The sequence below is a fragment of the Balaenoptera musculus genome, chromosome 18 (assembly GCF_009873245.2).
Source record: "Balaenoptera musculus isolate JJ_BM4_2016_0621 chromosome 18, mBalMus1.pri.v3, whole genome shotgun sequence".
In the NCBI taxonomy this organism is placed as follows: domain Eukaryota; kingdom Metazoa; phylum Chordata; class Mammalia; order Artiodactyla; family Balaenopteridae; genus Balaenoptera; species Balaenoptera musculus.
In genome coordinates, this window is record NC_045802.1 from 25,226,495 (window position 1) to 25,248,074 (window position 21,580).

The 21,580-nt window shown below is 35.5% G+C and overlaps 1 protein-coding gene across 4 annotated transcripts in view; it reads left to right on the top strand.

Annotated features, from left to right (window-relative positions):
- VWA8 (von Willebrand factor A domain containing 8) overlaps positions 1 to 21,580 on the top strand; it is a 370,485-nt gene that overhangs the window by 205,752 nt on the left and 143,153 nt on the right. For all 4 annotated transcript variants that reach the window (XM_036831946.1, XM_036831947.1, XM_036831948.1 and 1 more), the window contains 5 exons: positions 422 to 497; positions 2,533 to 2,668; positions 5,018 to 5,137; positions 7,870 to 8,075; positions 9,630 to 9,781. In XM_036831946.1, coding sequence (XP_036687841.1) covers positions 422 to 497; positions 2,533 to 2,668; positions 5,018 to 5,137; positions 7,870 to 8,075; positions 9,630 to 9,781 — 690 coding nt within the window. The remainder of the gene's footprint in view (positions 1 to 421; positions 498 to 2,532; positions 2,669 to 5,017; positions 5,138 to 7,869; positions 8,076 to 9,629; positions 9,782 to 21,580) is intronic.

The following is a 21,580-nucleotide window of genomic DNA, read 5'->3' on the forward strand; positions in this document are numbered from 1 at the left end:
TCACAGACCTGCTTTAATAGGCCACATCAGCATGGCAGTCATCACCAAACTCACCATCAAAATTATTTTTAACTAATCTAAATATTGTATATAAAATACAAATATATATTTTTAATTTCTCCTTTTCACCTTCAGGGAGTTATTTTGAGGAGTGAAATGGTCACAAGGGAAATTACTGGAAGAAAAATGAGAAGTAAAGAACCTGGATAATCTGTAAACTTGGATTAATTCCCAAACCATTGTAATTTATATTGACATCAACAAAATACTATTGTTGACTGGAATTTCATTTGCTTTTTTATTCATTTTAGGGAAAGCTGGATGGCGGTGAAAAAAGAAATGCTCTTGTGTTGTATTTTATTCATGATCAAATGTCAGTTTATTTCCTTACTTACTATAAAATGTGTTGGTTTAACTTTAGGGACACCACGGTCCAAACCCTTACTCTTCAGCCTTCTGTTAAAGATGGACTTATTGTGTATGAAGACTCACCTTTGGTTAGTAATACAATTATATGAATATTCTCAAACGTATTTTTTTGAATGATAATTATATTTCAGCCTTTGAGGGTGAGAAATCTCCCATTGGTTCTAATATGTTTCAGTCTTAACTGGAAAACACTCATTCATATGTCATTAGGAGAGTGGATATTTGAATGCAAATTACTGGGAAAATAACATGTTTTCTTATTCTGTTCGTCTCTCTCCAGAGTGAGAGATTTTGATATCCTCTAATGATTACTTTTCTATTCCAGAATTTTGAAAAAAGAAAGAAGTTTGCTGTTTTCAGATGTACAGACTTCAAAATTAGATAATGCTTCTAGAATGTTTTAAAAAATGATTTTAATTAATAAAATATTCACCCAATGTTTTAGGCAGCTGAGAAGATCATTTCTCAGCTTCTCACATAAGACCCAAAGAAATCTGGCCTGCCAGGCACACCTCTCTGTGTAGATAAATCCTCGGCAGCAATGGCACAAATAAGCCACCATGAGAACCTCTGTGGTCCAGACCCCAGCGATGGGAGTCTTTAGGACCTCCTGCCCGAATTCAACCAGATTGGACCTGACTTTTCTGTGAACAAAGATGTGAAGGCTGGAGTTAGGAGTAGAAGCTACATGTTTTCTCTCTCTCTTTTTTTAAATTCAGCTTATTTTTACGCTAAAATTAAAAAGAAAAATCCTTATTCATTTTTTTAAAATAGTTGTGGTAGAGAGAATCATCTGTGTCTTGATCTATATTTCCTTAAAATTATTTGCCAAAATTATGTAATGATAAAAGTTTATGATATGGTCCATTTTATGTTATATTTCTTACTATGTAAAAAAATAATCTTTGGTTTACATTTAAATTCATTGACTATCTCCTCCTATGCACTCTTTACTTTTTTTTTTTTTTTTAATTTTTGGCCATGCCACTCGGCTTGCAGGATCTCAGTTCCCCGACCAGGGATTTAACCCGGGCCATGGCAATGAAAGCACCAAGTCCTAATCACGAGGCCACCAGGAAACTCCCTCCTATCCACTCTTTAAAAATGTTTTTAAGGATTTTTCCGAGCTTTTACCTTTCTTCTAATAATGTCACCACTTAGTCATCTAAGACCTAGAACTCTTTATTTTTCCTTTCACTTCTTCCCATCTAATCAGTTGCCAAGGCTATAGATTATACCTCTGGAAAACTCTTCAGATCAATATAATGCTTTTTATTTCCATTTTTTCCCATGCATCCTTCCCTAAAATCAGGTCCTCACACCACTTTTTTACCAAATTGTTATGGTGCTCCCCTTTTAGTCTATTCCGCATATTTCTACAGGATTAAATGTACTAACGTGTAGCTCCAAACTCCATTGTTATCATGTCTGAACTCATAAATCTTTAATTACATCCTATTATTTAGTGAGATAAAGCACGTATTTTTTGGTCTGGCAGTCAAGTTTTTAGTAGTAGAGACCCGATCTACCCTTTCAGATCCTATTCTCTCTTAACATTTAACGTCTGCTTCAGCCAAGATAGATATTCATATTCACTCTTCCCTCAGTGGGCTGCAGGATTTCTTGAGTTTGACCATTGCTTTCCTTTGTCTTGACTACCCATCTCCTCACCATACATACTGATCTCTTAAAATCATACACTCTTTTAGAGCCATCAAAATGCAATGTTCTGATATCCAGTATTGATTGTGATGTCTCACTCCTCTTAACCCCCATGGCACTTTAATTTCTATATTCGTTATACTTGTTTTAATACTCCCCTACCCTGGGGTGTGAAATGTTGTGAATTCCGCCAACATAGGGATAATTATGAAGCTGAAGGAAAATAAAGTGATTACTGCAGAGTTAGCAGTTTAGTAACTATGAGAAGCTTTTGGTAGAGATCCATGAATTTTGTTTCTGGCTCTGCTACAGACATTTTTGTGACAGTGTATTTATAACTTACATAAAACCACCTATTATAAATCCAAATCAATGAGTGATGAAATTTTTAAAACGTTTGCTTTCATTTTTTTGTTTATGGTAAATGTTCTGTCTTCAAAGGTTAAAGCAGTAAAATTGGGTCATGTTCTGGTAGTAGATGAAGCAGACAAAGCCCCAACAAATGTCACCTGTATTTTAAAAACTCTAGTAGAAAATGGAGAAATGATTCTAGCAGATGGAAGACGCATTGTTGCAAGTGAGTATAAAAAAGCAACTTTTCTTTCAGTATATGCAATTTTTACACCTCCGGTATCAAATCACACACTTAGCTGGCTATTCATCTGCAAACAACAAGCATAAGTTCAATATAAGTCAAGTTGTCTGTATTGACAATTATTTGTAAAAATCAATATGCCTGAATCTAGCTTTGTCAGTTTCACTTTCTTATAGCCAGAGAGCATCTTTGAGCATTTCAATAGTAGTTTTAGGACAAATTGGCTTCATAGTTTTTCTACTCTGAGAATACAAACATATAATCCTTTGTATACTCATCTCTCAATTATTTGTGTGCAATTTATTTTCTTTCATTGTTATCTGGAATTTTTAAAGCTCTACCACATTTCTGTTACTCATAATATTAAAATTAATGTTATTATTAGCTCAGTATAATTAGAAAAAAATTGCTGGGCATTTTATATCTATCATATATATGTATGAATATATCGGTGTGTATACATATATTACACACACATACCAGCTTCAGGAAGAAGTTAGTTATTCTCTGTTTTGGAGTATCTTCCTCCTTTTATTTTATTTTTGTTGTTGTTGTTAGGGGAAATGTACATAGATAAATCTCATAAGTCTGTTTAAGCTACAAGGAAAAATTAAGTTTGTCTAATGCAATGTGAGAACATTTTCTAGTTTCTAATACAAAATTTTTGTGTCATGAAAAGACTTGAAGATCTATAACTAGCCATTAAAAATATACAGTCAATAGTAAGGTAACCAAACAAGTTGAGACTAATAACTGAAATCTTCAATATTCAAAGAGAGTATATGCAGAAGTCTCCATAAAAATGTACAAATGCGTCACCACAGAGAATTCTTCTTGGACACTGTCATTGCAAGACTGCTGTTTCTAAGCCTAGGAAACTCAGCACTAATAAAAGTATTCTAACATTTCAGTTTCACAATGAATTTATGGGAAAAAATGAGAATTTGACTTAAACAGCCTGATTACTATCTTTTAGAAAGATCATTCAGACTCTTAAGATTAGAATGCTTCCTGCCCTTTTCAGAGGCATTATGAGGACAGTGAAATGGAAAGCAAGAAATAATTGCTGAAACAAACTTATAGTTAAACAGTGACTATCTCCTGGTAACCCTTTACATTTTTTTAATATATTTTTGAAGGATAGTCTAGAAGCAAAGGAGTCATCATAATTCTTAAATTCAAGTTTGATTGTAGATGGCATTTTAAACACAAGAGCAACTGAAGCTCTTTTGAACATGCTTTCATAAAGCATCACTTCTACGGCTATGTTTCTCATTTTCTTTGCCTTTTAAAATTTTCATGTTTTATTGCTATTTTTATCTTAGTTAACTAATTAAGTAAATTTTGTGTGTGACCACATACCCTTGTACTTACCACTACTGAAATTAGTGGAGATCAAACGTTAAAACTAATGGTGGTATTAGTACATGAATATATGGCACATTGAAAGGTTACTTTTTGGTATCATAAGAAAATACAAGTATAGGTTCTTACAGACTCATCTCAGATAAAACTCCAGGTGTTTCACAACTATCATTTCTTAGAGATGGACAGCCTAAGGCTAAGATTTAAATAAACCCAGATGACAGGTGTTTCTTCTTAAAATAACCATAATAAACTTTTTACTATCTTAAATTATGGTTTGGACTAGCAGTTCTATCTGAAATGTACATCAGCAAGTAGTATATAATATTCACTTCCTTTAATACCTTAAACATTTGCACGAAGAAAGTTCCAGTCAACTTGAAATTATGCATTTTAAGAACTATGGTAGAATCCCTTGAATGGAAATTAATCACCTTTGCTCTAATGAATTAACTAGGTGGTCAAGACCTTTATTCTATGTGGTTAAGTTTCAGGGTGCGTAATCTAAACAGGAATTACTCCTTAGCTACAGAATGAAGGCTTTATGCAAAGTGATGCAGCTGCTGATTGGATAAAAACTAAAGGATGTTTGGATTATCCTTTGCGTATTCTTTGGATTATCTATTGTTATAGCTTCTTTTTTTTTAAGGAATAATAGCATCTCAAGCCAAGTTTAAGTACCATAAGACAACATTCAGACAAGTTTGCTTTTTAGACGTGCATTTAATTTACATAAAAACGCAAGTTCCCATATAGTTCAGTATACGCTTTACCAGTATTCTGTTCCTAAGCAAACTTTCTCAAAACTGTTTTTGTTTTCTGCAGCCAAATTGTTACAACCAGACTTCTTAGAGTTGTTTTACAATTGAACAGTATGACTACTCATGTGATTTTAAAGGCTGTAACTTGATACTCTTAAGAATTATTAAGTATCTATAAAGAATAAATAGAAATTATGTTTTTCAGATTCTGCATTAGTCAATGGAAGAGAAAATGTGGTAGTGATCCATCCTGACTTTAGGATGATTGTTCTGGCCAACAGACCTGGATTTCCCTTCCTAGGCAATGATTTCTTCGGTACCTTAGGTAAAAACAATCTTGATAATAATAATAAAAACAATAGCAATAACAGTAAAAATATTGTCTTAGTAACAATACTGTAATGGCCATCACTGAATGCTATCATGTGCTGTCATTATCACAGCTACCTTGTGAGAGTACCTGTTAGCCCCGTTTTAGGGAAGGAGGGTATCCTATTCAGAGAGATTCTTGTTTTAGGGTCAGTCAGATAAGTATTAGAATGGCTTCATATCTATGTGTTTTCTTACACAACTAAACTATACTTTGTTATTTAGGGCCTCTTAGAGTAAAACACAAAATAAGGAATGGTTTTTAGTGTTTGTTTGGTTTTCATCACATCCCCCTATGAAAAGGTTTGAGGCCAGCTCTGGGGAGACTGATTCTCGTCGATTGGAGAGGCCCTGGGATAAACTGAAGCATCAGGAGCCTTTAAGAAGAGCTTCGTTTCTCTGTGGCGAGTAGGTAATTCTGGATACTGGGCATTCCATACTCAATGTGAAGCGAGCTCAGTCTCCTAGTAGGATTTTTCTTTGTTTTTTGGGGTTTTTTTTTAACAGCTTTGTTGGAGTATAATTGCTTTACAATGGTGTGTTAGTTTCTGCTGTATAACAAAGTGAATCAGCTATACATATACATATATCCCCATATCTCCTCCCTCTTGCGTCTCCCTCCCAGCCTCCCTATCCCACCCCTCTAGGTGGACACACAGCACCGAGCTGATCTCCCTGTGCTACGCGGCTGCTTCCCACTAGCTATCTATTTTACATGTGGTAGTGTATATATGTCCATGGCACTTTTTGATCTAGCAATTCCACAGAAGGAATTTAACTAGGGATATTCCCCGTGCAATGATTTAAGTACAAGGATAGGCAATATAGCATTGTTTATAGTAGCATAAAAAAGCAAAAAGAAGAAAACAACCCAAATGTCTATCCAAATGGGACCGAATGAAGAAATTCTGTTATATCCACACAGCAGATTACTGTGCAGCTGTTACAAACAAATGGGATAAGTTTACTCATGCTGATACCAAAAAAAATCCTGGAAATATACTAAGTGAAACAATAAGAACAGCATGTGTAGTAGTCTACCATTTGAATTAATAGAGACTAAAAGGCGAGGGGGATATGTTACATGAATATGCTCGACATGCATAGAACTTCTCCAGCAGCACACTCGTCTCTTACGTCCTCTTACCTCGTTGACCTTGCTTCCTGCTCTGCTCTGTGCTGCTCTACTCAGCACTCACCCTCTTCCAGCTGCTCTGCTCTCCTGCCTCTTGAACACGCCAGCTGTGCTTGCCTTAGCGTCTTTGCGTCAGCTTTACCTGTCATGCTCTTCCCTCAAATATCTGCATTTGCCCAATTGTCACCTTCTCAGTGAGGCCTACCTGACTGACTTCCCCCACCATCACCATTTCTGATGTCCTATAAGTGTGCTTTTTCTTTTTTCCTTGAAACATACAGTTTCTAACATTTGTAATTATTGTTTATTGTCTCCCCATGCCAGAATATAGACTCCATGAGGACAGGGGTTTTTGTGTTTTTGATCTCTGAGTTATATAAAGTATGTAGAGTATTACTTGGCACATAGAAGGCGTTTAATGCTTATTTGATGAATGAATGAATAAGGGTTCAAATATAGTTTTATATTAGTGTTACATTTGATTTTCAGCAAAAAAGACAATAGCTGTTCACTTTTGTATTTGAATGGGTTTAGCTTATGAGATACAAGCATGAAGTTGTCATGGTTGCATTTTATTCAGTTGCTTTCATGAATATATGACAACAATAAAATAATGATTTGAGTGGTTTCTAAGTCAAAGTAAGTTCTAAATATCCTTTCTTTCTAAAATGAACATACCGAATAATGCAAATCTATTTACTTTAACTTCCTTTGGCCCCTTGTCCTTTGGAGTATGAATCAGAATTATGTGAACTTTTATATGAGAAATTCATTTCTCTCGAGCATAGATTATATTTTCTAGTATGTTCTCAGTTTTCTAAATTACGGATGAAATATTTTGTGTTTCTGCATTCCTTTTTCTTGATTTTAATTTAGACATTGTCTCTGCAGGTTTACTTTTCCAAAACCTACTTCTAAAGTATATTCTAGCAATCTGCACAAGATATAAATTGTTTAGAGAGTGATGATACTAATTCCCCTTTTTTTAGTACACATGAAGAGACATGCATATATGTGTATAATTTCTGAAGATATTCATCATGTGTTAAAGTTAAAAATGCAGTCTCAGAACCATATGAGGAGTATTTTCCAATTAATGGAAAAAGAATAAATTATCAAAACTATCTATGTTTGTATGTATGCATTTTAAAAAATACTAATATGTATGGAAAAATGAAGACACTGAACTATTAACACTGGGTGCCTATCGGGGAAGGAGTGGGATTAGCAGAGACACGAGAGGACTTCTCTTTTTTGCTCTTTGTATTTGAATATCTCCCAGTGAAATTGTATTCAAGTATTATACAATTTTTAACAAAAATAAATCTATGTAGAATAAACCACACATCAGTCAGTTTCATTTTCTTTTGCTTTAGTTATTTGCCTTTTTCTCTATACCTATTTTTGGACAGGCTTTCTGTGCAGTTTTACACATTTAAAAATAGAAGTGCTTTGGTGAGCAACCCATGGCTCTTTTAACGACCATTCTGTATTTCCTATGGCATTATAATGGATTAGTTGCATGCTGAATGTGAGTCTTTTTTCTCTTGTAGGTGATATTTTCAGCTGCCATGCAGTTGATAATCCCAAACCCCACTCGGAGCTCAAGATGCTCAGGCAGTATGGCCCCAATGTGCCCGAGCCCATCCTTCAGAAGCTCGTGGCTGCCTTTGGAGAGCTGAGGAGTTTAGCTGACCAGGGCATTATTAACTATCCTTATTCTACCAGAGAAGTTGTCAACATAGTCAAGCATTTACAGGTATGGCACATGCCTACGCTAAAAGTTTAAAAGAAGCCATCAATCTTGTTTTTTTAGACTGCCTAATTTATACAAAGTCTTTCCATTTCTCTATAATTCTGATTCAAGTGATATAATATGAAATGTCTATAATCTAAATGAACATTTTCTGTTTAACCTTTGAATTGACTTTGGCAAGGTTCTGTGCCATGGCCATTACCAAGGAGCTAGGAAATTTGGTGGAGGTTTTTTTGGGGGGGCGTGGGAAGACAGGAGAGTGAGACAGTAGGGAAACTTTACTCCTGTTTGACTTTATACAACAAGTATATGGTATCTGAGTGAAAAATATTTTCATTTTGAAAAAAAAGACTTGGAGATAAAAAACAGACTGGGGGGCTTCCCTGGTGGCGCAGTGGTTGAGAGTCTGCCTGCGGATGCAGGGGACACAGGTTCGAGCCCTGGTCTGGGAAGATCCCACATGACGCGGAGCAACTGGGCCCGTGAGCCACAAACTACTGAGCCTGCGCGTCTGGAGCCTGTGCTCCGCAACGAGAGGCCACGACAGTGAGAGGCCCGCGCACCGCGATGAAGAGTGGTCCCCGCTCGCGCAACTAGAGAAAGCCCTCGCACAGAAACGAAGACCCAACACAGCCAAAAATAAATAAATAAATTTATTTAAAAAAAAAAACAGATTGGGAACTAACAGTATTGATTACATACCTGTAAATACTGTGAGAAAATTTTATAAGCTGGAGTAAGCGGGCAGGAGAATGGAATTCCTTAGAGCCATTTGTGATGCGTAGTCCACCTTGGTAAAGAAGACAAAAAGCCCATGTAGATGCTGCTTTTATAGCAAATAATGGTTTCCAAGCTAACAGTCACAACCTAATGGCTCTTGACCTCTGCTCCATCCCCACCCTCCAAGGAAAACCTAGAAAGGAAAATAGAAAGCTTTGTTCTGCCTGTAAAACTATGATAAATCCAGCTCAGATCCCAGCGCCTAAAGAAAATCAAGACAGAGGCAATAAAGGACCCAGACGACCCCACCAGTGTGAAGTTAGCTGTTAGTAGTACTTGTTTTCTTCCCTATTTCTCTATTCTCTGTACTTTTTACATTCTTCTTCCCTTCTTTTCTTGTTCCTTTATCTTTTTCTTTCATTTAGGTATAGACTTGTGACTTCTCTAAATACTTCTGTATAGATATTCAACACTCTGCTTTATTTAAATAGCATTTTTAAGTTTGGTCAATCCAGTACTCATTTTAAAAGCAGGAGATTTCAGAAAGTGGTGGAAGTCACCGAACACCAGGATCTGAGTACCAATTTAACATTTGAGAGAAAGAACTGTTCCCCCTCAAATTCTGATATTTATTTAAAAAGAAAAATGTTAAGTCATCAGAGCAAACCTTCAAAGAGAAAAATATTCCTCCTATCTGGTTATCTGACAAGGCTAGTAAAGAAAGGTCTGGTAAAGTTCATTTGATCTTTATTGTTCTGTCAGTTTGGGAAATCTTTATAATACCGTGTATTTTATCACATGGTAATAAGGGAATTTTTTTTTTTTTTTTGAATACAGAAATTTCCCACTGAAGGTCTCTCCAGCGTGGTTAGGAATGTGTTTGACTTTGATTCCTACAACAACGACATGCGGGAGATTTTGATTAACACTTTGCACAAATACGGGATACCTATTGGAGCAAAACCTACCAGTGTGCAGCTGGCAAAGGAGTAAGGCAAACTCACTACTGATAAAGTACTCTTGAGTGTTACTGTTCTGGTTCTCAAATGCTGATTATTCTGAATCTACTGTCATACTCTACTAAACTGAGTTGGTGCGGAAATTACTTTCCATGAGTAAACGCTTCAGTTATATGTTGCTATTTGCTGGCTGGATTTCAGTTAAATAGCATTATTTATAGGTCTGTAAATTGAGAACTTCAGTTATTTTGAATGTCCCATGAGTAGATGTAATGTAATCAAATAAAGGGAAATATTTGTTTCTTTAACAGCCTCTGTCCTTTTGTTGAATTCCTATGACTCTCATTTTTTCCTAATCTAGTCCAAAATCATTGTACAAACATGAAAGCTACATGAAGAGATAGTATGTATTTAGTTAAGATGTTCTTATTTATGTCACCATATATTTTTCTGTTATGATAGTTTTCTAAATTTATAATCATATTAACTTGAAATTTTGGGGTTACTTATTTCAGCTTGACAGATGAAAGAGGCAGGGAAAACAAGTGAGTTTTGTTTCATGTGGGCTAGTTGCCTGCCTTTTATTTTGTAATAACAGGCTACATGCTTAACAAAGAATCTTGCAAATATGATGTTGTTGACCAGCAAGATAATTGACAGTATTTATTAGTAGGGTAATTAAGTCAGTGCAAATTCACTAGAAAACAGTTTTAAATACGCATAACTTATTGATAATGCATCTAATGCTATTTTTGTCTATAAGAAAGTCAATTATCATAAATTCCCAAGGGACAAAAATTACCTTTAAATTATATATAACTGTCGTCTCATATAGGAGGAACTCTCTACCTTTCTTAGAAAAAATTTGTCAAATATAAATTAATGATTAATCCAGCTATATATGTATATGTGTGTATATATATACACACACACATATATATTCTAAGTGTTTACATCATTATTTATTCTTTTAAGTTATTATAAAACTTGTTAGAATATATGCCAATAAAAATAAATTGTTAAAGCTTTAACAATTTCTTCAAGGATTTCTTAAAGAGAAACAAATATTTCCCTTTAGTGGTAAAGGAGCAAGATGGAGTTATGTTAGAAATTATCAGTGAATTGGTTTATATTATTAATAAGTTAGTAAATTTTCTTTTTGAGAAGAGTGATTTGGTGTCAGTTGCTAATATATACACTTTTCTGTAAAATACTATTTTACTGATTGATTACCAGTATTTATGGGCATTTTGAAACTAGTTTGGTGATTTAATGGGTATGGCTTGTCTTCTATATTAGAGAGTTCAAGAAATGTCTTTAATATGCAAACTTCTATTAGTACTCATGTTTTTTACTTCCTTTTTATAAATTATATCTTTAGTTTCAATTGGAAATAAGATGATTTTTATTACCATTAACAAATTTATATAGAGTTCTAACTTCATGGAAACCAGGGTCGTGATTTTAAAATAATTTTTTTTGTACTCTTGTACAACTTGAAATATAAATTCAAATACATATTAGTTGGTAAGATCAATCAAAAGAAACTTGTTGGCAATTTAAGTTTTAAGGAAGACAGATAAAATGATTTAACTTATTCATTACTGTCTCCAGTTCTAAACTGAAAAATTCTTGCCATGGCTTGTTCATTGTTGCCATGGCAAGTTAATTCCAGCTCTAGTACTTACTTAAGAGTGGAAGCAAAAGTACATTGAGCCTGGAAACAAGATGGTCATGCCTAAGACCAGGATGGAAAGAACTAGTTGTCCACCCACTGTGTATAGCTAAAAATAGACTTATAGCCCATGTGGGGGATGTGTGAGTTTTCCTTCAGGGTGGAGATAATAGTAGACTACGATTTGCACATTCAAAGCATTTTTTCCTCACCTGTAAATTGCAATGACTTGAGCAGCTCAAAAGTAGTGATGTTTTATTACCCTTTAGTGAAATCCACAGGCTCCATATGTTTTATTTCTATCGAATTATCAGCCTTGTACTTTGAGAGGGTAGCATGATAAAGTGAACAAAGCAATGTCCTGGGAATTCAGCAGTTAGTCACATGTTCAACCTGTATGTCTGGGTCAGACATGAAGAAACAGATTTTACCCTGTTTGTAAAATTGAGAGCATTTTATTCTAGATAGCATAACCATATACCTTTTCACCTAATTAATACATTTTTTAGAATGAAAGGGCACTATTAATAATAACTCTGTAAAAAGAGATGTAAGATAAGACTGTCCTAGTGAGACCAGAATATATTTTCATCTTTATAAGGTTAATAAGGTTCATTCCTATTCTGACATCCTTTGCATTTTAATATAATCTTAATTTTCTCTCATCTGCAAAAACAAAAACAAATTAAAAAGAAGTGATACTAACACTTTCTGTTTCCCCCCTAGAGTAGCACAGTTAATAGTAATCACATAGACCTCTGAAGATTTAAAGTTGCCCTCATGCAGTCTTATGATTTGCTTTGACTTTTCCATACCTTTTCCTAAACCTTTTACTTCACTAGACCTTTTGCTACATCCGTTCTTTGAGGGTGCTCCTGCCCATCTCTGGAGATACTATGTTACTGAAGAAGATCCACATTGGATTTCTGTCCCTAAGGAAGACGGACCAAATGTTTTAATTGCTATTAATATCCTTTTGCCCTGAATGAAAAATTGTTGCTGTCAATTTTCTTGTTCTCTAATCCAGTCTTTATTTGATAGGAGCAAAATTACATTGAATCCAGAATAAGATGGTCACATTCACACACAAGATAGGGATGGAGAAGTAATTGACCATCCACTGCATATAAGTAAAAAGAGATGTAAGACAGATGTTGTAGAAGAGGGAAGTTTTCATGTGTCTTCTACAGCACCTTCCTCCTCAGCTGAAGTCAGAATATACTTTGGCTGTTTGGTGATGTCCCGTTAGTCCTCTTTAGTGAAATTCCTAAGAGAGATCCTGTCACTTTCCCTTTTATTCTCCTAAATAGTGCAGTGATGCTACCTATCCCATAGGTCTCTGTACATTTTTTTTTTAATTTTAATTTATTTATTTTTGGCTGTGTTGGGTCTTCGTTTCTGTGCGAGGGCTTTCTCTAGTTGCGGCAAGCGGGGACCACTCTTCATCGCGGTGCGCGGGCCTCTTCACTATCGCGGCCTCTCGTTGCGGAGCACAAGCTCCAGACGCGCAGGCTCAGTAGTTGTGGCACACGGGCGTAGTTGCTCCGCGGTATGTGGGATCTTCCCAGACCAGGGCTCGAACCCATGTCCCCTGCATTGGCAGGAGGATTCTTAACCACTGCGCTACCAGGGAAGCCCTGCTTAGTTTATTCTTAAGCCAGTTTCTTTTTTTTTTTCCCCCAAAGCATTTATTGCCTGTTTGTCACTGGCAAAGTACTACAATCTACCAAACATTTATTTGTGTAAGTCAAGTAGAATAAAAAATTTGAGGAAATTTAAAGGCCTTTATATGTAGGATTTCTCTATGATGCATATTTACTAAATGAAGAGTGATATCCCATTTATTTTTTAAATAAATTAGCAAAGAAAACTAAAACACTAATAATTCCACCATCCAGAGACAACCATTGTTTAATCCTTCTAGATCTTTTCCTAGGATTCTATGTGTTATTTCAACTGAGAAATATTTCTTTCTAGTTTTTCTTTTCTGAGTTTTTCTTCTTAATAGGAGAGACATGTCCCTGAAAGGAGATCCTTTTTTAAACACTTCATTCTCAATCTTCTTTGTTGAAAAGAAATATATCTATAATGGTTTAGATTCAAGTATGTATGACATTCCTCCCATTACCCCACTTTTTTCTCCTTCCCTCTTGTTAGTTGAGTTTTTAGACTTAAGATATTTATTCTAACGTAATGACCAGATCATAAAGCATATTTATTCTAACGTAATGAACAGATCATAAAGTATCTAAGGTGCTTTATGCCAGGCATTTCTCTGGCATTTCAACACAAAGTAAGGAATAAACACATTAATATCAACACTTTGTGTCTTTATGCATATGTTTCAATGTCATTATCCTTTACAGACTCATAGAAATGCTGTTGCTAGATAGACTGTACATCTAAAAATGACTGTTACATGTGACTGCTCTTTTAAAGTGTCCCATAGCTGGTGAAGAAGCCCTATGGAGTCTTGTAATTACTCCTCCAATGTCCTCTTGATGTCTGTATTCTCTCTCTGCTTTCAAATGCTTTATTAAAATTTTTTTAACTTCATTTTTCCGGCAAAATAAGGTAACTTTATGTGGTCTAAGACCATATTAGCCAATATTTTTATTAAATTTCTCTAATAGGTTCGCATTTTAAATAATTTAAAAACACAGTGGTAGCTGTTGATAGTAGTTGCCTTTGGGAGAGGCTCTGGAAAGGGGAAAGGGGGCCTCACTTTCTATTCTAAAATGTGTATTAGTTTTTATATTTTATTTTTTAAATGTCCATAGACTCTCTGGGCCCTGGAATTTTTCATTCTGTTTTCTTATTTAAATAAAATTAAAATGTTAAAGTAAAGGTCTATTCTGAAATTGCTATTTCGTGGGACCTTTGCCTCCAGGACAGCAGAGCTTACGCCGCTCTGCAATGCCTACTCTAAGGGTGTAACATTGGCACCCTTACCAATGACAAATGAGAAATCAAGTTAACCGGACATTGCTATGGCAGTTCGATACAATATAAGTAAGTTTTATGCGTTGGTAGACATCAACATAAACGTATCAAGGGAGGGAAGACAACACATTTTTAAGGCAGCAAAAATTAAAATTTGTATATTTATCAAATGCTTACTAAGGGTTCTAAGCACTTCACAAATACTAAGTCAATCTCTACAACAATTCTGTTTTTTCTATTGAGCAAGTAATTCCTTCCTATTTTATTATCTAGTAGGTGTAAGAGCGTGTGTGTGTATGTGTCACAGATGAAGAAACTGAGGCTCAAGAGACTCTAAGTAACTTAACAAATTATACAACTAATAAATGGCAGGATGGGAGATTCAAACACAGATCTGTCTGTTCCAGAGCCTTTTTGTTCACTCACCATGCAGTCTCCACATTCTTGCATGAGAAAAGCAATGTAATCAACACTGGATTGCAAGATTTTAAAGATAATGTTTCTAAAGAAACTTCAGAGTTGTTTTCCAAATTTCATTTCCTACCCTTTTGGGACACATATCATGCAAAATACACATTTAACTTTTATGTTAGTGACTAGGACCATCGCTTTAATCACAGTGTCCTTTAAATTAATGCCATTTGTCATGGATTACAGAAGTAAATAAAAACATCTTTTTTATATGATGCAAGCAAATTTGCTTATATCTTTTCTCCTACAATAAGGATTTGATTTTTGAAAAATCAAAATAGGTGACATTCACAAATTCTTCAAAATGAGTAGAACAATTCTTTTCTTTTTTCAGTTTATTCTATATAGAATCCTTTACTTAGAACTACCATCCTCAAAATCACACTCATTATATAGTTAGCTTTGGCAGAATAATTATAAATCACTGTGCATTTCCTGTGCATCTGTGAGTTGCTTCTAAGTCATTACAAATTAGAGTTGGCCTCCATCGCGGGGCCAATAGCTCCTGTGTTCAAAAGTGGAATGGATTCCCCAGGGGAAAGGTAGGGTATACCTTCCTGTAGTCCGGGTTCAGACAGATCAGGACGAGTCTTGTTGGGGAGGTACTCAAGTGATTCAAACTTACAATACCGGATTAAATAGCTTTTAATGTCCTTCAGACTCATAGATTCTATGGTTCACTGCCGCTAGATGAATTGGATAGCTGAACAAGTTGTCACTCTTCTCCCTTATATCAGCAACCATTCATTACTTTATCAGCCAGTCTCACAGCATGTTTTAACAGAACTCCCGATGAAGGTAGCTAAGGTCATGCTTTCCTGTTGTAAGAAGTGTTGATATTTCATTGCAGTGTGTGTTACATGATCATGTTTAGTATTGATCTTTCTCTTTAGAGTAGTGCCAGGTGTGCACATTTGCAGACAGAATAGCTTCATCTATATTGAATGTGTCTTAAAAGGGTATCTGTCTAGAATCAGTTTTCTACATTAAGACTTATCCTGTGTAATTGGAACATCAACAGCAGCTGCTTCTTCTCTGACCAAGACCAACTACAGCGTCTTCCAAGTACCAGAGACATCAAAAACACCCCCAACCAGGGCCTCCCTTAGGGGTAATTTCATAAGGTTTATCTTTCAATATAAGAATGATTATCAGTTTACTATTTATCCCATTAAATTAAAAGACTCACTTCTTAAAGTTTTGTGCTTCTCCTTCCATTTTCCAAACTATTATATGGTATAATTTTCTTTTTGAAGTCTAGTTTTTACAGATGAGTTCATTATATTGATCATGAAGTTCTAAGGTATGCAATTCCACTCTGCATCATGATTTGCTTGCACTTCGTGAAAGAGCTCTGAGTTTTCAAAAACAGTAAGATTTACGTAATGACACTATTATAAGCAGAAGGGTGGTATTGGGCTTTATAGTTTCACAGTCCTCGCCCTTTATTCTCTTGATATATTATGAAGTAGCTTCACAGCCATTTTATTTGCTTTCAGCTCCTTTATGGGGATGCAGAGAAAAATTTAAAAAATATAACCAATCTACATAGAAATCATCAAGATCTATGAATCTTCTTCCATACTCATCTTCAGCAGTCTCACAGAATTATCTTTGGTCCTTTAGGCATTTGTAAGTGATATCTGTCACCTGGCTGAATAGAAATCCCCAATCCCGACCAATAGGTAACTCTTCCAAATACACTTGCAAAGTAGATTGCATTGTTTGTTGAGAGTCATGTAGTCAGGATGCAGTGAGGAAGATCTGCCATGGTGGTTTGCAACTTGCCATCAAGATGAGAAGCAAGTAGGTGAAGATGTTGTCAGTTGTAATGTAACCAAGTATTCATTCATTTAACAAACACTATTGAACATTTATGTGGGAAACACTAAGTAGGGAGTTAGAAATATAAAGGTGAAGAAGGCTCAGTACCTGCCTTCAAGGAGGTCATAATAATTGGGGAAGCACTGAAGTAAAGAGTGACTTGTGTTCTGTGAGAGCCACACAAGAGCAAGCGAAGAGGTGGGGTTGCTGCCTTGTGCCCTGGGGGAGAGTAACCCAGCTGAATCTTTACAGAATAACTAGGCGTTCTCCAGGCAAATAAAGGAGAAGAAAGCACTTCAAGCAGAGACAGTTTTAAGAGGGCATGGTGCCTTTTGGAAAATGCAAGTATTTTGGTGACTAAAACTAAAGATTAAGTGAGGGCATGCTATGTGGTGAAACTAAAAGGGAGAGAAGAGTTGGGGGAACCATAGAAGAATTTGAAGCCAGAAAGTAGCATGGTCTGATTCATAATTTAGGAAGACCCCTTTAAGTTTTCTAAAGATAAGAAACTAAAAGGCAGTGAAACTGAAGGCAGGAAGACCTATCTGCTGGGAAGCAACTGCAGTAATCCCGGTGATGAACAGTGAGAGTTTACATTGTGGCAGTGGGAATGAAAAAGAGGGACACCGGTGAGAGAGGTTTCCATAGCAGAATCGATGGATTCTGAGTGCCAGAGATACAAGTGAGTAAGATGTAAGCCTTACCTTCAATGAATTAACAATCTTCGGAAAACATGTAAGCTCCCAACCTTATTACGCAATGTTATGTTCAAAGTGCTACATTTGCAGTCGGGTTTCTCATCCTATGAGTCCTTTTTGTGGGAAATAACAGGACTCAAACAACTTTTGTTTGTTTGTTTTCTGGGAAAATTTCCAACTGGGAAAGTTTCAGTCCCAGTCATTATTGATGTGAATAATTAGAAAAGGAAAGAATTTAAGATTGGAAAATACTGAGATGTAGTTGGTAAAGCAGATGGCAGAAAAAGAGAAGTTTTTGCAGTAAAATTTGAAGAGAGATGAGGGAAAGGAAACCCAAGCCCCAGAACTGTAGTTTCACAACTTCTATGAAGAAGAAGAAAGCCAGAGATGTGTGGAGCAAGGTGACAACATCTGCTTTAGCACGGAGTGACCCTGGGCACCAGCACTGACACTGCACAGTGTCAAGCTGGATATTGGGGAGCAATTCGAGAAGTGTTAGCCAAGAATAACAAGTCTCCCTAAATCTTTTTCCATCCTATATCCAAATGAATCTTTATTTCTGTGACCACAGCAGGACCTTGGTGGCAGAGGTGCACAGTCTAAGTTATAAAGTGAAAACCATAATGTCTAAATGCAGAGCCAGCCAATGAAAGGAAAAGCACATGTACATACTCGTGTCCATATCATTTGCAGCAAAGCAAAATTTATTTACCAGCAACATGTGCGACTGTAGGGAAGGGAAATTCAGAAGTTTCTAGCAAACAAGGGAGGGTAGTTGGGGATAGCAGTACCCATTATTACTAATTTAAAGTGTTTAAAGTGGCATTTCTGTTTTCTCTATGTAGTGTGTTGACTTTTTATTTTAGTAAGTATAAATATTTACAAGGGATTTCATAGATTCACTTCTGACCATGCTCTCTAAAACTGTTATTCTCTATCAGGTCTTAAATTTGAAAATTGCAAATTCTACAGAACTCTATCTTAAGAGTTTCTAAGAGTTCCATATGTACAAATTTCCATGGAAACCCAGAAGAGCAAGAGATTCATTCTGCCCAGAAAGAAATATGGGAGAGGGATGCAAGGGGTAGTAACATTTGAATTGGGCCTTAAAAAATGAGAAGGATTTCATCAAAGAGACAATAGCAGAAAGGAATTCTGGGCTGAAGTAATAACCTCATGGAAGTATGAAAATGCATAGCATGTTCAGGAACAGCAAGTAGCAATTTGAGGTAACTAAGGCATACATTAGCTGGAGAGTAAGAGGAAGGGGTAAGAACCAAAGGTGGAAATGTTTGTCAGGGTTATTCTATTAAAGGTTCCAGTAAACTCAGTTGGATAGTCCAACTTAATTTTTACCAACTTTTAATGAGTGAGGCCTGCTAAAATTGGAGTTGTTCATTTTCTTCTCAAAGATGGTAGTAATTGGTGAATTTTTGAGTGTCGGTGGAACTACCCAGAAGGGTTCCATTATTCCCATGAAAATTAGTAGTTCTTGTGGTAAGGAACTGTTTTCGGAATTGTTGATAATAGGTATATCAACAACTTTTGCATAATGCCCCTAGAAAGATCCAAATCTTTTTCATGTGTTTCTTTCATACTCCAGAAATAGTATTGGCAAATGTTCAGAGAAGGCAGAAGTTTGCCAGAACATACTCTAAAACCCCAGCTCACCTCTATGGAACAATCTTAGACAAATCTCTTGTATGTCATTCAGACTCTATAACTCAACTTTGGTGTCCATACGCACCGTGTTATGAAATGTATGCATGCTTAAAAAAAACTTCTTTTTCCTTTCTGTAACTTGGCTAAGTGCTATAATTTGACCTGAGTCATAATTCTGAAAGTCACCTTTTTTTTTAGTTAAAAGTTTTTCTCCCAGATCTTTATTAATTCTTCCACAAGGGATTAAGAAACATCACAACATATGAATTGAAATACTTCATTGTTTTAAAAAACATAAATTCATGAATGACATGATAAAAAGTAGTGCTATTTATAAGTCTTAAGTTCATCCACTTCCCCTTTAAAATAAAATCCAGACATCATTCCAGTTAGGACTTTAACAAACTTAAACAATACAAGTGACAGGATCTTAAAACTATGGAAAATGCCATTGTTGTTTCAATCAAATCGGGTATAACAACTTAAGTCTGGTTGGAGTTGAATGACAGATTTCAGTAATGGAATATAGGGCCTTTTACTAACTGGTTAGTAGTTTAGAATTACCCCCAAATTAATGTTGAATATGTTTCGAATTCCGAAGCTTGTTCATACACTCAGTTATAATTCCCCTTCCCCCTAACTACTAACTTATTAAAGGGGAGAGAGTTAGTAACCGTCAAATTTTTCCACAACTTATTGGGAGGTTTTAGTGGTGGAAAATAAATGAGGGGCTTTGGTTTACCTCAATTGGCCAGCCTGGAGCCCACAGGAAGTCTAGAAACAACTCCCCGTGTTACCAAGGATCTGACAGAGTCAGTTTGATTGTGCAACACCAGAACACCCTGTGTATGTGACTTTCAGTTGCAATTGTTAATGCTAATAGCATCTTGTTATGTGGTTCTGGAACAGATTCTATATGGGGTACCTGAAGGTCTTTCCCATACTCTGCCAACCAAACTGCTAGTACTATTTTTATTTATTTATTTATTTATTTATTTATTTATTTATTTATTTATTTATTTTTTTTTTTTGCTAGTACTATTTTTAAATGGAACCAGGCAACCTGTAATTTCCATGACTGTTACTTAGAATGAGTTGGCAAGTTCAAAGCAGCTTTCATGAATATCCCTGGGGGTTGTCAGTAAAAATTGGAAGTCGAGTAAAGTTACTTTTTCCCAAATGGATTAAGGTTTTTGGTTTTGTTTTGTTTTTAGCATCTGTATGATATTTTGTGGGATTATTAAAGGATATATTAGACATGTTTTTTAGGCTAGATTTCAACCTATCAACCAAGCATCATTTTTATTAAGCAATTCTCCACTTCTGATTAGATTTCCAGATGTGTAACTGTTTCTGTTGTCTTCAAAGAGCCAATTTAGGATGTATGTAGAGCTCCTTTAAAAAAAAAAAAAAAAGCAATTTTGTCTATCAGGCACCTATTCTATTGATAGGTATAGATAATTTCATTCTGATTATTTATTTTAACTCCAGAGCACTAGGGTAATGTAAGATCTACCACTGGTACTTCGCTCCGCTCACTTCAGTGATCATAAGAGACCTCCCCCAGCTGTAAGAAACCGGAACCTTACAGATTATCCCTTTCATCTCACATAGGAAGAAATTAACACTCAGAGAAATTGTCTAACTTTCCCTTTCACAAATTTGCTAGTTAATAAAAGAACTAGCACTAGAACCTACTAAGTCTTCTACACTAGAGGGAAATTAGGTGTGTCTCCTTCCTTTGTTTTCTCCTCTATATTTAGAGACTTAATTCTTCTTTGGTGAACTGCTGAAAGCAATGAAGAATACTGTTCATCCCCTAAACAAGGAGAGAGAGATTCCAGTCTATGAGATGTTTTCAAGATCTGCCCTTTTGACATGGAAATGTGTTTTTATTACATTTAAGAGAGAACACAGTAATAGTAAATCCCCTGACTCACTGCCTCTTCCACCTCATTACTGGTAGAAACATGGAAATAAGTGGATGACCAATCAGGATAATTGTCCACGTACTTAAAATGTATTTTAAATGACAGATACAAAAACACATACGTACTTTTGAATGATTTATGACTTAGAAAAATTTCAATGAAAGTTTCTTTTAAATTTCTTTCCTTCTGTGTTAAACATTAGCATTTCAAAGGACAACAATCATATTCCACCAGAAACCGTGGTTTCATATTCTTTTCTTTTTTGTACAATTTAGCAAACCTTTTTTTAAATTTAATTTTATTTATTTTTTATACAGCAGGTTCCTATTAGTTATCTATTTTATTCATATTAGTGTATATATGTCAATCGCAATCTCCCAGTTCATCCCACCGCCACCAGCCCCCACCGCTTTCCCCCCTTTAGGGTCCATACGTTTGTTCTCTACATCTGTGTCTCTATTTCTGCCCTGCAAACCGGTTCATCTGTACCATTTTTCTAGATTCCATATATATGCGTTAATATATAATATTTGTTTTTCTCTTTCTGACTTACTTCACTCTGTATGACAGTCTCTAGATATATCCATGCCACTACAAATGACCCAATTTCGTTCCTTTTCATGGC